Source organism: Malaclemys terrapin, chromosome 9 (assembly GCF_027887155.1).
Source record: "Malaclemys terrapin pileata isolate rMalTer1 chromosome 9, rMalTer1.hap1, whole genome shotgun sequence".
Classification (NCBI taxonomy): domain Eukaryota; kingdom Metazoa; phylum Chordata; order Testudines; family Emydidae; genus Malaclemys; species Malaclemys terrapin.
In genome coordinates, this window is record NC_071513.1 from 85218535 (window position 1) to 85234824 (window position 16290).

The window sequence follows — 16290 nt, forward strand, 5'->3', positions numbered from 1 at the left end:
AAGGCAAAACAACCGATCAGCCTGTTTTCTTCCTTATAATAGAGCTTTTGGTGTAGTGTAATTATCACTGGGGTTCTCAAACTGGGGGTCGGGACCCCTCAGGGGGTTGCGAGGTTATTATGTGGGGGGGTCGCAAGCTGTCAGCCTCCACCCCAAGCCCCGCTTTGCCTCCAGCATTTATAATGGAGTTAAATATATAAAAACTTGTTTTTAACTGGGGGGAGGGGTCGCACTCAGAGGCTTGCTATGTGAAAGGGGTCACCAGTACAAAAGTTTGAGTACCACTGAATTTATCAGGATAAAAACTAATACTGGGGGGGGGGGGGGGAGGGGGTCTCATCAAAAAGGCAAAAGCAACCACTATTTTCCTTCCAGCAGTCAGTCATCATCTCTAGTTGGTTTAGTGGGCTCAGAATTTAAGTTTTTACAATATTTGCAAAAGGCTGGAAGGGCAGGGTGACCTACATACAGTACATTCCTGACAACATTAGTAAGGACTCTACACTGCTGGCCACTGCTCTCCCTCCCCCCCCCCACTTTATATATTGCAGCACCAACTAAGTTAATCAATTATCAGCATCTCCCTCTGATTACTTAGGACATTAATTTCTAGATCTTCTGGCACAAAAGGGTGTACTGAGTGGTTTGCAAATATTTTAAATAAGCCATTAACTGTTTATTTGGTGAATGCCTTCCACCCTCTCCCCTTCGCAAGACCCCAAAAGAGTTGAAAAGAACATTCAACATTCTTAGCATTTAAACAGGCCAATATGACATCACTTACAAAATGCTCCTTTTACCCTAGTTATTGGGAGCATCCAGTATGTAACTACTTATTGAATTTTTTTAAGTTTTCCTTCCCATATTGTTAAGAAAAGCCAACTATACACAATACAGCTATAAATTTATCAATGTTAAAGTCTGACTAAACATCCCTTCCTCTTTCAGCTGGTCTGTTTTTATTCTTATGGTTTGCTATAATACCATTTAACTAGTTTTCTATTCCTCATACTCTTCCAGCCTATATAGCACCTAAATTTCTTTTTTAAAATGCTTAAACAGCCTCTCAGGCCTTCTTTATAGCCTAAAGAAACTAAAAAAAGACACCAACCAGTTTTTTACCCCCATTTGTAGATCACCTTTAAGAGAACTGTCCAAAGTCACACCATAAAGTGTCAAACTGGTTCCGTATCTTCTTCTGCCCAGTTATCTACCCTAACCATTAAAACACACACGCTGTAAGAGTAGTCCATATTGCTCTTCAAGAAATAGTCAAATCAATTTTTACCCAAAGAAAGTTTGCAGTACACAAAATATTATAATGTATCAAGTTTCATTCCCTAAAGTAATTTTCCTTTTAACTTTTATAACTGCAGTAGCTAACCAGACCCTTAACTAGAACATATGCCACTAATATTTATTCTTGATTGTCTACTTATTGTGTAGGCAGCCACCAAAATTTGCAGTGGGTGGCTACTGACCATTCAGACTAAAGATTGCCTCTCTTGTCTTGTAATCCCCACACTACTAACAGAATTACTTATGCAAAACTAACAATATTAAAACACTTACAATGTTCACAAATTAACATTATCCAGCAATTAATATTACTTAGCTGATGCTTCTCTATCCTTCACCTGATGGGCAACAGATAATGGTAGGGAAGAATTAATTTATCATTTTATATTTGTAATGCTCTTTGTTAAGAAAAGCAAAATCTGCCTCATGTATTGTTCCATATATAACTCAGGGATTGCCATTCACTTGTCCTTTGCATGCAAGACGAGAAAAAAAAAAGGAAAATTAAGTTATTATGAAAGCTTTATTACATGTTTAGGCACAGTATTCCAAGGAGCCATTAACCTTGTTTTAGACTCCCCAGATATCCAGGGAAAAAAATTAAACGGAAGACTCAAAAATAAGACAAATATTTTGCACGCAGTAGAAGCAAGCATTGTGCTACTCTCTTCAAATCAACAAGGCAAATGTAGATAAAATTAACTGTTATGCAAACACAGTGTTTAATGTAATGCACACAGGCCAGACATTTCATGCTCTGATAACTCATTTTCTTTTATGCAACACCACAAAAACAGAAAAACATTTATGTATGAAGCACTTAGACACTTGCTTTTTAAGAAAAGTAGAAAATCTGTAATTTAAGACATTATCTTGAGTGAAGTTTGGCGAGATCTATTAAAGCCCTCAAAATTAAAGCTTTTTATTTTAAACACCACCCTAGACTGTCAATCGAGTAGAACAAATTCTCAGAGGCACCAGCAGCAGGTGGATATTAGTATAGAAGGTAAACGAGGTTTGCAGAGAGATAAAGTTATTTGTTGAATATATCACATGTATATAGTGTTAGAATCTGAGGTTAGACCTATGTCTATTAAGAATGAAAGTACTTGTATTAATATGTTTGTAATTTAACTGCACTTTCTAATCTTACATTATTAAGTATCTTCAGCTTTAGAAACAAGTGCTTAGATTTCCTCTAGCACCTCCCATCCCCACAGAGGAGAGGGGCAGAACATATATATGATGCAACTGAACAAGAGACATAGTCTCTATTGTGTACTATGCCAAGGGCTAAATGCTTGTACTATGCATTTGTCTACATTGGGCTTTTTAAATCAAATTCAATGTTGTTCCAGACACAGTTTGACTGGCTAGTGCAGTAGTTCTCAAACTTTTGTACTGATGACCCCTTTCACATAGGAAGCCTCTGAGTGCGAACCCCCCTTATAAATTAAAAACACTTTTTTTATATATTTAACACAATTATAAATGCTGGAGGCAAAGGAGGGTTTGGGATGGAGACTGACAGCTTGCAACTCCCCAGTTTGAGAACCCCTGGGCTAGTGTATACAAGGAAAATTGTTTAGAGTTTTCAAAAAAAAAACAAATTTTAAACTTAGATTTCTACTCCACGTTCTGTTTTCAGACATGGCTCAGAGGGCATAGCAGTTCAGAGGTGATCTTTATCAGGTTTGTGGACGGCAGGGCAGGTATGAATTTATGCTCTATACAAATTAACTGCCACTCCTTGGAGGATGGCTAAGGAACTAGCACTGCCATGCACCGGTCCTTCCAATCCAAGAGAAAAATATGGTATTGGTCATAACCAAGTATAAAAACCTGACAAAAGCCTTTAATAACCAAAGTGTTAATAGGTTATTACGGAGGTGACAAAATCCTAACCAAGGCAAGACAATAGTAAGGCAGACTTCAGATTGTCTGAAGCAAGATAAAGGCAATTTTCTCCCATCTGTCCAATGCATGGGGTTTAGAAACAGCACATTTAGGTTTAGAAGGGCAGCAACTGCTGTCCTTGTGTGCTCCCTGAGTGCCTGATCTCTGTCACGGCTTTTCCAGGAAGACACCTTGGCTGCTTGATATGTGAGAGCAGCTGAAGGAAATCCAAAGCAGTCATGCCACAGCACAGAAACACACAAACAGACTCTTCAGCTGGCAAGAAGAAATTTTAACTTGCATCTCTTCTCCAACTCCTCCAAAAAACTCCTCCCCTAATCATACACATGTACCGATAACAGGGCTGAACCTAGGATATCATAAAGGGACCTTCCTTCTAAATTTCCTTTCCACTCTGAAAAATAAGCCACAGTTACAAGAACTTGCTCTTTGTGTGCAACGCAAACAGCTAAAAGGCAGCTTTGTATTCCTAGATAGGGGAAAAAAAACTAAAGAAGGGTTTCACAGCTACTGTTTGAGATAAAGATGCATCTCATCAAGTAATAATATAAGCCACAGAAAACAATGTGAAAAAAAGGAAAAACTTCCTTGGCTGGGAAATCAAAAGTTTAGCACTGGCAAGCAGAAAATTTTAGTGGCAACAGGAATTTCCCTGGCTTTCCCCTCAAAAGGAGAAACAAATCATTATCAGGAGAGAGGCAAGAGATGAAGAAAAGCTCTGTGGGCTTCTCTTGCCTTGACCAAGAGGGTGGGTTACTGAGGGAGATAAAGCTTCTTCCTGTGTATGAAAACTTAGGGTTGTTCATATTAATTCTTTAAAAAAAAAAAGTTTATTTTGTGTAATCTCCCCCTAGACTAACCCCTGTTGCTGTTGCTGAGCCCAGTCCCTCACAGAATGAGGAGCCCAGGCCACACCATTCCCTAACAAAAGATTATCCAGGCAGTCTGTATTAATTATTCTGCAAGGCAGAATCCACCTCCTGGAGCTTTTACTGACCAAACAATTCCCTGTTGTAAAGCATGTCAATGCACAGATTTTCCCCGCTTCCTCCAAGAGCTCTGATGCTGGAGGACAAGGGAGACCCAAGACTTAGCCCTGCTCCTGAGCCTAGGAACTCTCTGTTGGAATTAAAAAATAAATAATAATAAAAAAAAAAGATGTGAACACCTGGCCCAAAAGACCCCTCAGAAATGGAGACTCATCCATTCACTCCCCCTTGTGAGTATTAATCACCCCACAAACTTGCCTCTCCTCCGTGCCCATCAAATATTCCGAAGATAGAGGGATGGGTCCTGTTGATAAGGTCCGTGATCACTTCAAACCTGTCCTCCATGTGGTCCCTCCGCCCTTGGATGGAGTAGACAGCCACGTTGTGGCTCTTGAACTCCCAGGTCTTGGAGAACTCCGCATCCAGCACATCCAGCCCACCGAACCTGTCATTCTGCATGATCTCAGCCACCTTGCCCTTCACCATCTTCACAGCATCCCTGCTGGACTTGACGATGGTTTTCACCTCATCTGTGTGGAAGAAGTAACTCCAGAGGGCAAGGCTGATGCACAGCAGGAACAGGGTCTCTGGTCTTAGCAAGAAGTAACGCATGATCCGGCCCAGCAGAGACAGCAAAGTCATTGTATCCTCTATCATTTATTATAGAGACCGTGTATCTCCCACACCATGCACCACGCACCCCGATGGCTGGGATGGGTCTAAGACACGGCAGCAAATCAATGCATGCTGTGCTAATGCAAGCCCAGTGAGGGCAGGGCTAGCCGCAGCCTCTTGCTCCTGCTGCTGCTTCAAGTGGGCTCACTCATTCAGACGGCTGGGATGGGTCTGGTGCAAGGTAGAGATCAGCGCATGTTGGTGCTGCAAAGTAACCCAACCAGGGCAGGGTTGGTTAGCCGCCACCTCCTCTTGCTGCTGCTTCAGCCAGCTCCCACAGGGATAGATCTGATGTGAGATAGCAAAGACCAATGTACGCTCTGTCAGTGCAACCAACTAAGGGCAGGGTTATTCTGATGCTACAGCGGGATGTCCACGGCCCGATGACACAATGCTCTGCTATTGCAAGGCAAGGTCAGGTTCCTCCGGCGGCCGCTGCTTCACGGGTCTCACACAGGGACGGCTGCTGCCAGCTTGGATGCAGGGCTGGATCTACTAATGCAAATCCAAAGGGCAACCTACCCCGCTCCAGCTTCAGTGGGGGCCACCCTACCCGTGGCTAGGACCGAGGCAGCAGAGAACAGCGCACAATGCAAACCCGACAGCAGCGGGGCTCCGGCTCCGCTGGTACGGCAAAGCCAGGGGCCGGGTCCCACTTGCGCAGCCCCCCCGGCTGCTGCCCGCCTGGAGCTCACGGGGGCACCGGCTCCCTCAGGCCTGGGCGGCTCGGGCGCACACCCCGTTCTCCGCCTCACCCCTGCCCGGCCCCGGCGCCAGCCGTCCGGCTGCAGCAGCGATGGCACCGGTAGGGCCGCGCGCAGGTACCAACCTGCCTCTCGCGCCCCCACCCGCGTCTTGCGCCTGTCCCTCCCCCGGCCGGGGCGGGGCTCAGCCGCCTCCTCCCCTCCAGAGCCCCAGTGGGAACCAGCCGCCTACAAGCCCCAGCAGCCTGTGCGCTTCCGCTTCGCTTGTGATTGGCAGGAACCAGCCCAGAGGCTGCTGGGGCCTGTAGTCTGGAGAGCAGGCTAGACGAGGGCTGAAGACTCCTGGTCCCGGCCTAGCAGCGAGCTGGACCCTGGACAAGGACTGAAAACGCCCGGCCTGGCCTAGTCAGGGTCTGTGCGCTGAGGGGTGGGTGACTTGGCCGACCATGGGTTGGGCACAAAACAGGAATTGGGTTGGAGGGGGAATGAAGGTTTCCACATCTGTTCCCAGTCGGGTCGGAAGGAAATCGAGACCTTGCACATTTTCTTGTGAGAGGGAGTCCAGCCCAGGGCAGCCAGGGCTTCTGGCATTCAACTCACCTGGGATGGGTTCACATCTCTCACTGCCCGCTTCAGAGCAGGGACTTCAGCCTCCATCTTCCCTATGCAGAAATGTTGACCTTGGGGTGGTCTGGTCCCTGTCTGATCAGAAATTCCATCCCAGGCCTGAGAAATCTATGCAGAGGAAATTTCATCAAAACTGTGAAAAGTTTTGATTTCAACTAATTGAGGTTTTCAGATGAAAAAATTTCGGGTTGAAAAATTCCCAGCCAGCTCTCATTCCTTCCAGCCTCCCATCTGCCACTCCTTTATCAAAAAGGGAAAGGTGTCAGGCCTGGCAGTAGGCTTTGCAAGGGTCTATTGAGCTAAGGCTGGGTTCCCCATCCTTCCAGGGCCCCACACATCGCCTTTATTTTGGAGGACCTTATCCATACCTTCATTCCCCCCAAAGTTGACGTTCCTTCACTTTTGCTATTGAAAACTTTTTACATCAGAAGTAAAGAATCAAACGAAGGTTATAGAACGTTATTAATGTTACAAGAAGGAATCAACATTCTGAATATCTTAATTAAGCTTTTCGAAAGGGTGGGAAAAAATTGAAAAAAAATAACCAACTATACATACAATATGATGGGGGCTAATTTAGCTACAATAAGTCAGGAAAAAGATCTTGGAGTCATCATGGATAGTTTTCTGAAGATGTCCACGCAGTGTGCAGAGGCGGTCAAAAAAGCAAACGATGTTAGAGATCATTAAAAAGGGGATAGAGAATAAGACTGAGAATATATTATTGCCCTTATATAAATCGATGGTACGCCCATATCTCGAATACTGCGTACAGATGTGGTCTCCTCATCTCAAAAAAGATATACTGGCACTAGAAAAGGTTCAGAAAAGGACAACTAAAATGATTAGGGGTTTGGAACGGGTCCCATATGAGGAGAGATTAAAGAGGCTAGGACTCTTCAGCTTGGAAAAGAGGAGACTAAGGGGGGGATATGATAGAAGTATATAAAATCATGAGTGATGTGGAGAAAGTGGATAAGGAAAAGTTATTTACTTATTCCCATAATACAAGAACTAGGGGTCACCAAATGAAATTAATAGGCAGCAGGTTTAAAACAAATACAAGGAAGTTCTTCTTCAAGCAGCGCACAGTCAACTTGTGGAACTCCTTACCTGAGGAGGTTGTAAAGGCTAGGACTATAACAATGTTTAAAAGAGAACTGGATAAATTAATGGTGGTTAAATCCATTAATGGCTATTAGCCAGGATGGGTAAGGAGTGGTGTCCCTAGCATCTGTTTGTCAGAGGATGGAGATGGATGGCAGGAGAGAGATCACTTGATCATTGCTTGTTAGGTCCACTCTCTCTGGGGCACCTGGCATTGGCCACTGTCGGTAGACAGGATACTGGGCTAGATGGACCTTTGGTCTGACCCGGTACGGCCATTCTTATGTTCTTATGTGGGGGGCTCCTTCCTTTGGATCTTTGTTACAGATTTGGGCCTTGGCAGGTTGAGTGAATCTCATAATGTGCGGGGTGGGAATGGTTTCACAATGCTTGTGAAGACGGCCAGTATAAAGGCTACAACACATTTCCTGGTGACTAAAATACACATCCACATAAAAGAGGCACTCTCAGAAGAAATTAAGTAAATTAATAAGCTGTTTAGGTTTTAATCTTCAGGCTTTGTCAAACAGCACTGACTCTAGTGCTAAGATTTTGGTATAACGCCTTAGTTAAGAGAAGGAAATGAGTGTTTATTTGAGTCACCTTTTTTGTTTCTGAACACTTCTGTGGCTTTGTGACTTACCTTGTCATCTGCAGCCAGCTCTGTTCATAGGGGAGAAGACAGATCCTGTCAGACAAGTGGTCAGCTCTCTTTACAGAGGTAGAGGCCAAAAATATATTTTAAAATAATGCATGTAAAAGAAAGGACATGGAAGTGAAGATGGATGCAAACTGCCAGCTGAGACTATTCTGCAGCTTTGATATTACAGATTTTCCAGACTCTTCCTCATCTCAGCAGGAAGTGGCATCAGAAGAACATAGCAGTGAAAGCATAAGCTCAGTTCAGACTGAAGATGAATATTTCTAAATCCAATGGCAGCAACTCCTAGTACGATATTACTGGGTCAAGATCTAATGAAGTTAAAAAACGAAACAGTGATAAATTTGGATCTGAAGGGAGTTTAATGTTAATATTTTTGGATGAGCCCGGTAATTGGTCCCAAATATTCATATTCACAGACAGGTGGAGGGATGAAGGTAGCAGATTTTCAGTTTTCAAATGATTAAACTACTAGTAGAGCTCGTTAGCATTTCCATCCAGATGACTTTTCAATAGAAAATAAAACACAATTTTTTTTTTTTTTTTTTTTTTTTTTACTAACTTTAGCCAACAGATGTGTGTCTACTCATTAGAAACCAGTGAAAGCTACCACGTGGTGACTGTATTGCAGAGAACATTGCTGGAAGAATAATGACACTATATTGTTTCTGTTGCAGATGATTTCCAGCTAGCTGACTGATGTTGCTTTTAGAAACTGACCAAATTTATCAACCAACCTTAAGGAATATGACAGCTGACATAACCCCCACCAACACAAGTGTGGCTGGAAAATTAATCAGAGAACCACAAGAGACAAGAAAACCAGTCAATAATTCAAACTGAAAAACATCATAGAATGCCTTTTGGCCAACACTCAGTGTTTAGGGACATGCCTTCCAAGTCTACCAGCAAGCCTTCCCTTCCTCATACATTTTTGTCAGTTAGACGGAAATATCTAAGCACTAGATTTCTTAGCTTATTTTGCAAAGATCAGTTTAAGTACGTTATGTCAAACAGCTTAACCTAATGGTAACCAGAAACTCCTGTTTGTATATATCTGACTCACACATCCAGGCATCAGAAGCAGGAAAGTTAAGGTTTACTGCTGGGTATGAAGTAACTGAACTGTAACACTCATACAGCACTTTAAATGCAAGTATATCAAAGCATCTATACAAGGTTTGGTATTATATTCATGGGGAAACTGAGAAACACTGGATTGCTGTGTGACCTTGAGAAAATCTTTTAGGCCTAAATTTTCAAGAGCCTCCATTAATTTTGAGTGCCTCAACTGGTGACACTTAGTGAGTTCAGTAGAGTTACATTGCTGTGTACGTGGAGAAATGCAATGGTAAATCAGGCCCCTCATTTTCAGAGGTGCTGAGCACTGGCAACTTCTCTTGAAATGTATTAGCATAAGGGTGCTCAGCACCTCAAAGTCAGGCCCTAGGCATCTCAAGTTGGGCATCCAAAATTAGTAGACACTTTGGACACAGTAGTATCAGAACCCAGGTTATCTGATGCCTAGTTCCATTCTTTAATCACTACTCTATGCTGCCTCCCTACAGAGGGCACAGTTCATATGCTATAGGGTGGGGGAACAGTTAGTAGCTGATCAAATTATATTGTTTTAGTGCTGACCAGATGAAGAGGCATATTGCAGATTTTACCAATGTTGTAATGTAACTTCCCATTGATAAAGGCATTCCCACCTTCCCTCCTCTCCCCCGCCCCCAGCACCCCACCCACACTATCCCAAAGCTCAGCCGAACCTTCTGGATTCTGAGCCATTTGAAGTGAGCTCAGATCACGTTTTCAGGATTTTCTCTACAGTCACAAGAGCTAGCAACAAACAAGTTGAGATTCTCATGTAATCACTTCCCTGGAGGTACCAGGACTTGGTATAAACACCAATATTTCAAAACTCACATCAGTTTTTCTCTATATATTCTTCTAAGTACTTTTCCATTACAAGGGACATGTCTTTCATTTAATACAGGAATATCACCACTTACATAAAATCTCTCCAATAATTGCTTTGACCTTTATTTACCTTCAGCTCAGGAGCAAAAGGAAACTAAACAATTTTCCAAATTAAGGTTGTCCTCTTGTCTCAGCAAAGAATTGATATTAACATATCCTCTTTGCCCTTTTTATAAATCTTCCAAAATATTTAAACACGAACTACATTTCTTGCCTTTTGACATAACCAATACAGTTCTGTTAATATGTATGGTCTCATAATAAAAGCAGTTACAGGAAGGCCACAATTTGTTGTATAGTACAGTAAGAGAATACTCTAAAAGTATTCTCAGGGCAAGCAGCATTTCTATTTGGGAGGGTTATCTACTTCATATATACCGTTCAGACCTCCCCCCCGCATTGGGCTGCAAGCTGTCTAGCTGCAGTCCAAGATTTGGACCCAGTGTTTTGCAATGTGATTGCAATATAGGCCTTGTTTACTGGTAGAGTGTTCTAGTGTTCTACTGGTAGAGTTCTACCAGCAAGCTCAGGCTTTCAGGGTATGTTTACACTATGGAACTTACAGCGGCACAGCTGTACTGCTACGCCGCTGTGAGATCTCCTGTGTAGCTGTTCTATGCCAGTGGGAGAGAGCTCTCCCACCAGCATAATTAACCCCCCCACCCAACGAGTGGTGGTAGCTATGTCGACAAGAGACACTCTCCCACTGACATAGCGCTGTTCACACTGGCACTTTTGTCGGTGAAACTTTTGTCCGTCAGGGGTGGTTTGTTTTTTTCACACCCCTGACAGACAAAAGTTTAGCCAACAAAAGTGTTAGTGTAGATAAAGCCTCAGACTATAAGGTCAGAAGGGACCATCATAATCATCTAGTCTGACTTCCTGCACATTGCAGGCCACAGAACCCCAGCTCACCAACTCCTGTAATAGACCCCTGAGCCCTGACCAAAATAAGCTGTACATGGGTGGCAGGTGAAGCTTCCCTTGGGGGAGGCTAGCTCTGTCCCACCTCTTCCGCATGCAGTCCTGCCCCAGACCCCTTCTCTCTTCCACACCCCCTTCCCTCCAAGGCCCCCCACCCGCTGCTCCCTGCATCCCTCTTCTTCATTTCCATCTTCCCCCGTGAGGCCCGCCCACCACTCCCCACGTCCCTCCTCTCCTCCAAACTCCCCTCCCCCATGAAACCCTCACCACCAGCAACTCAGGTGTAACTGTCTACAAGGAGGCTTTTGCCAGTACATCTAATGTCAGTTAGGATTGGGGGGGAAATCACACCCTAACAGACATAAGCCTGCCAGCAAAATTTTTAAGTGTAGACCAGGCTATTGTTTAGTCCCATCTACACAGGCAAACTGTTATAACACAATCCCCTGGCAGTTTATTTGCCTGTGTTGATGGGCCCTCACAGAGCCAATTGTTTCTTCCTGGCTTTTTGCTGTATCTGCTGCAGTAACTTCTTTTTGAAATGTTTTATTATATTAACTGGATAGCCTTATGTGAGAGATGCCTGTGTCTGCTACAGCAACATTTGTTCCATAATGTTTTTAGTAACTGCTGAATTATTGCTTCTCTTTTTGACACCTACTTCTGTTTATTTTTGTGTTTAAAGGTTTAACATACATTTTAAAATGTGGACAATAATGTTTGCTACAACCAAAGTAATTCCTTGCACATTTAATCATAACTGTCATAAGATAAAAATGTATATGGTATCATGTGGGTACCACTGCTTGTATTAAAGTTGTGTTTCATGGACAGTTTTAATTCAGGCTGTAGTAGGATTTACAAAGTGAACCAGAATGGTTCCATCCTGGATGATGGTGAGTCATACATCTTGTAATAGTGGTTCCTAGCCACCAGTATGCGACCCAGTATTGGTATTTCAGGATGGGTGACTGAAGGCCTGATTCAGCAAGGTGCTGAGTACCCTCAACTCCCATTCAGTCCTGTGGGAGTAGAAGGTGCTCCACACCATGCTGAATCTGGCCATTAATGACAACACACTGTTGCCCGCCTCTTATTGAATTGTGCATGTTCTAACCTGCCAGCGAGCTCGAGTTGTTACAAACTCATCTTTGTTATGACATTGGAAGGCTCTGGAACACTGTGGATTAGATTAGAGCATGTACAACTGAATGGGAAGCAAGGGAAACTACAGCATGCAGACCAGATCCGAATCTGCTAAATTGGTACAATTGAAAAGTTTGGGAAAGTAGTTGCAATAGAAACAGAAGCATCTTCAGAGTAGGCTGTACATATATTATGGAGCCCTATCTTCTTCCATTCAGCACCACTTCAAATGGAACTGTCCAATAGTTAAAATGGAACATTCTGAGCACAAGTTCCACAGCTAGGCACCTTACATGCAAAGTTATAAAATTCAGAAGGAATGTTCTGTCAGACCAATGATCTGAGCCGGCATGAATAACTGAACACCTAAGTGTTCTACAGGGCATTCTTTGGGTTCAGTCCTGCACTGCTCATTCAGGCAAGACATCTTCCTGTAGCAATGGGGTAAGTGGCAAGACACTGACAGGATCCTATCCTACCCATGCCAATGCTGCAAATTGATAGTGACTTCATAAGGGTTTTGGGTTTGGTTTTTTTTTTGCGCATTTTGTTTGTTTCTAAACATGAACCATAATTGAATTAACTCCATACATTAATAGTCTCCACTACACTGATAGTAATAATTACATAATGATCTTTGAAAATTTAAAGGCATTTCTTGCTCAACAGCTCCTTCTACTGCTTACAAAGTACCATGGAATACTAAGGTTGTTGACTCCATTTGCTTTAGGTGTTAGTTGTAACAGCAAATTAGCTGTTACTATAAATACAACATCCAGAAACTATGGTGATGAGTAGAACATAGAGAGATTAGATATATACTGCATGGGGTGATGGAGTAATCATTTGGGGCCTTCAGAATTCAGTTTCAAAATGTTTTTGATTCTGAAAAAAATGCCACACATGATTTTCATTTGTCAGTAATTTCCATGGTAACCAGAATTCAAAAATTAATGTTGGGAAAGTAATTTACTGTTGGGTAATTTACACAGCACTGTTAATGCTGTAATTTCTTTCTTGTAATGACAAGAAGTTTTTATTCTCAGAATATGTAATTATATAAAGACATGTATAAGGCAAATTTAAATAATAATCAAGCTATAATTCTATTTAATTTACTCTGGATGCTGATTGAGTGCATCATTATTTCACCCTGGGGATGGATTATGAAAAGGTGGTTCCGTAATTCTGCAATCTGCCTAGTAAATGTTAAAGTGTAATTTAGGATTCAGTTTGATGGAAGTTTGCTTGTAATAGTCCTATCAAAATTCTATAACATATATATTTTATAATAACCTCTGTGACAAAGATTTTGAAACAAGTTTCTTCTCAGTTACTTTGGAGTAAATTTAGAGTGATACGAATGGAGTCAATTCCAGATTTACACCAACGTAGCTGAATGGAGAATTAGGCCCTCTATCTCTAGGAAAAAATATTGGATTGTATGTATTAAAATCATTACAAAACCTTACAAGATATTTTCCCCTTTCTTCTCCTGATTAACATATAAATTAGCCAAAAGTAGTAACAAAAAATCCAATATCAGTGCTAACTATAAAACCATTTTTTTTTTTTAAGTCTTTCAGATAAAGAAGAGCACCTTTTCTTGGGGCGGGGAGGTATAACTCTTGCTGAATTATGATTATTGCTCATTATTTCTGATATTTAAAGAAACATCTGAGAACATTGAGTGTTCTCTAATCATGACAAAGAAAAGAATATCTTTAGAGGAATTACACAGGGGTAAAAGTAGAAATAGGGACTTAGCGGTACGGGGCTGTGGCCCCCGGAAGGGACGGGGCCTTGGGCTGAAGGGGTGGGGATGGGAGGGTCAGAGCCAGCCCCGGCCTGCCCTGTGCCGGAAAGTGCCCTCCCCCACCGGGGTAGCAGTGGCAGCCGGGAGCTCCGGCAGCAGTTTAAAGGGTCCAGGGCTCGGCCGCTGCTATCGCCCTGGGCCCTTTAAACCGCTGCCGGAGCCCCCGGCTGCTGCTGCTACCCCAGGGCTCCGGCAGCGGGGCTCCGGGGGCTATTTAAAGGGCCCGGGCCTCTCCTCCCTCTACTGCCCCGGCCCTTTAAATAGCCACTGGAGCGGCGGTGGGGCTCCGGCAGCTATTTAAAGGATAGGGGCCGTAGAGGCAGCGGGAGCCCTGGGCCCTTTAAATAGCCCCCGGAGCCCCGCTGCCGCTACCCCAGGGCTCTGGGGGCTATTTAAAGGGCCCAGGACTCCCCTGCTCCTACCATCCCGACCCTTTAAATAGCCCCCAGAGCCCTGGGATAGCAGCGGCAGGGCTCCGGGGGCTATTTAAAGGGCCCAGGGCAGTAGAGGCAGCGGGAGCCCTGGCCCTTTAAATTACCCCCGGAGCCCCGCTGCTGCTACCCCAGGGCTCCAGCAGCGGGGTTCTGGCGGCAATTTAAAGAGCCTGGGGCTCCAGCTGCTGCTGGAAGCCCGAAGGCCTTTTAAATTGCCGCCTGGGGAAGCCGGGCCGCCTGGGTATGGTGCACCGACTCTTGCCGGTACACTGTACTGAGACATACTGGCTTACTTTCACCTCTGGAATTACAGCACTACAAGATATTAAATTGTCTTGTACAATTGCTTTCACAATCGGAAACTGGAGCCTAAGTTTTCTTATCAGAATGTTCTCTGTTCTTTTGATCTCAGAGTTAAAAATCATCAAAGCTTTTAGAATATTGTTTCCAGAATGATATATATATTTTAATCTTGTAGCGAATGCTAGGTATCTCAGTGTGGAATCTTCCTTGTCTCACTTAACCCCACCAAGGGAATTTGCTGTAGGGATGTTGCAAACAATATGCACTGTAATATGGCTAAATGTAATATCTGGGAACAAAGTCTATAGGCCATAAGCACAGGAAGGAGGAAATCTATCCTGGGAAGCAGTGACTCTGAAAAAGATTTGGGGGTCATGGTGGATAATCAGCTGAACATGAACTCCCAGCGTGACACTTGGGCTAAAAGAGCTAATGCAATTCTAAGATGCACAAGCAGGAGAATCTCGAGTAGATGTAGAGAGGTTATTTTACCTCTGCATTTGGTACTTGTGTGACTGCTGCTGGAATACTGTGTCCAGTTCTGGTGTCCACAATTCAAGAAGGATGTTGATAAATTGGAGAGGGTTCAGAGAAGAGCCACAAGCATGATTAAAGGATTAGAAGAAATGTATCATAGTGATGAATTCAAGAAACTCAATCTATTTAGTTTAACAATGAGAAGTTAAGGGATGACTTGATTACAGTCTGTAAGTACGTACATGGGGAACAAATATTTAATAATTAACTCTTCAGTCTAGCACAGAAAGGTATAATATCCTCCAATGGCTAGAAGCTGAAGCTAGAGAAATTCAGACTGGAAATAAGGCATACATTTTAACGGAAAGAGTAATTAACCATTGGAACAGTTCACCAAGGTTATGGTGGCTTCTACATCACTTAAATCAGGATTGGATGTTTTTCAAAAAATATGCTCTAGGATTTATTTTGGGAATGTTCTATGGCCTGTGTTATATGCAGTCAGATTAAGATTTCGTGGGGCACTGGGCCAGAGCAAATGGGGGACCCCTCACCACCTCTTCTGCCTGCAGTCCTGTCCCAGTTCTTCCCCTTCTCCCTGACCCGTTCCACACACACAGTCAGCCCCATTCTGCCCCCCCACTGCAGCCCCACAACCTTGCTCCTTTCTCCCCTCCCCCCCGCATTGCGGCCCCAAGACTGGAGAAGCTCTGTCCCCTTCCCCCCCATGGCCCTGGACCACAGTGGGGAGAGCTCCCCCAGCCCTGAGGCCGCAGCAGGGAGCTAGAGCTCCTCCAGTCCCAGGGCCATAGGCGTAGTTTGACTGCTAAATTTGGGGAGGCAAAGCATGCACATGCACACTGAAGCCAGTCCCCTTGGTTCACTGGCTCTCTCACCACACCTACAATGGTACCTGGGCTGTGGGGGATTGAACGGCGTAATGGGGGAGCCCCAGCTGCTACTGGCAACCCCTCCAGCACCGGCTGCTGCAGTGATGTCACTGCTTTGGTGCTGTTGAGTTGCTTCCCTGCTGGGGCTGCTGCTGCTGCTGCCCAGGGAATGCTACAGGGCTCCTGCTTCCCCCACCCATTCCCCTATCCCCTTCTTTTCTCCTCACCCCACCTCCCCCGCACTCATGTTTGTGGAGGAAACAGACAGGGACTAGGACCCATCCAGCTGTTGAGGCAGGACCCTGAGCACAGGCGAAAAGCTGCTCCGTCTTGCTCTG

At 44.0% G+C, this 16290-nt stretch overlaps 1 protein-coding gene across 1 annotated transcript in view; it reads right to left on the reverse strand.

Annotated features, from left to right (window-relative positions):
* The window catches only part of PPM1L (protein phosphatase, Mg2+/Mn2+ dependent 1L), a 196869-nt gene extending 191142 nt beyond the window's left edge, over positions 1–5727 (reverse strand). The window contains exon 1 of the mRNA XM_054039405.1: positions 4464–5727. Coding sequence (XP_053895380.1) covers positions 4464–4862 — 399 coding nt within the window. The 5' untranslated portion in view covers positions 4863–5727. The remainder of the gene's footprint in view (positions 1–4463) is intronic.
* Positions 5728–16290: the final 10563 nt, after the last annotated feature.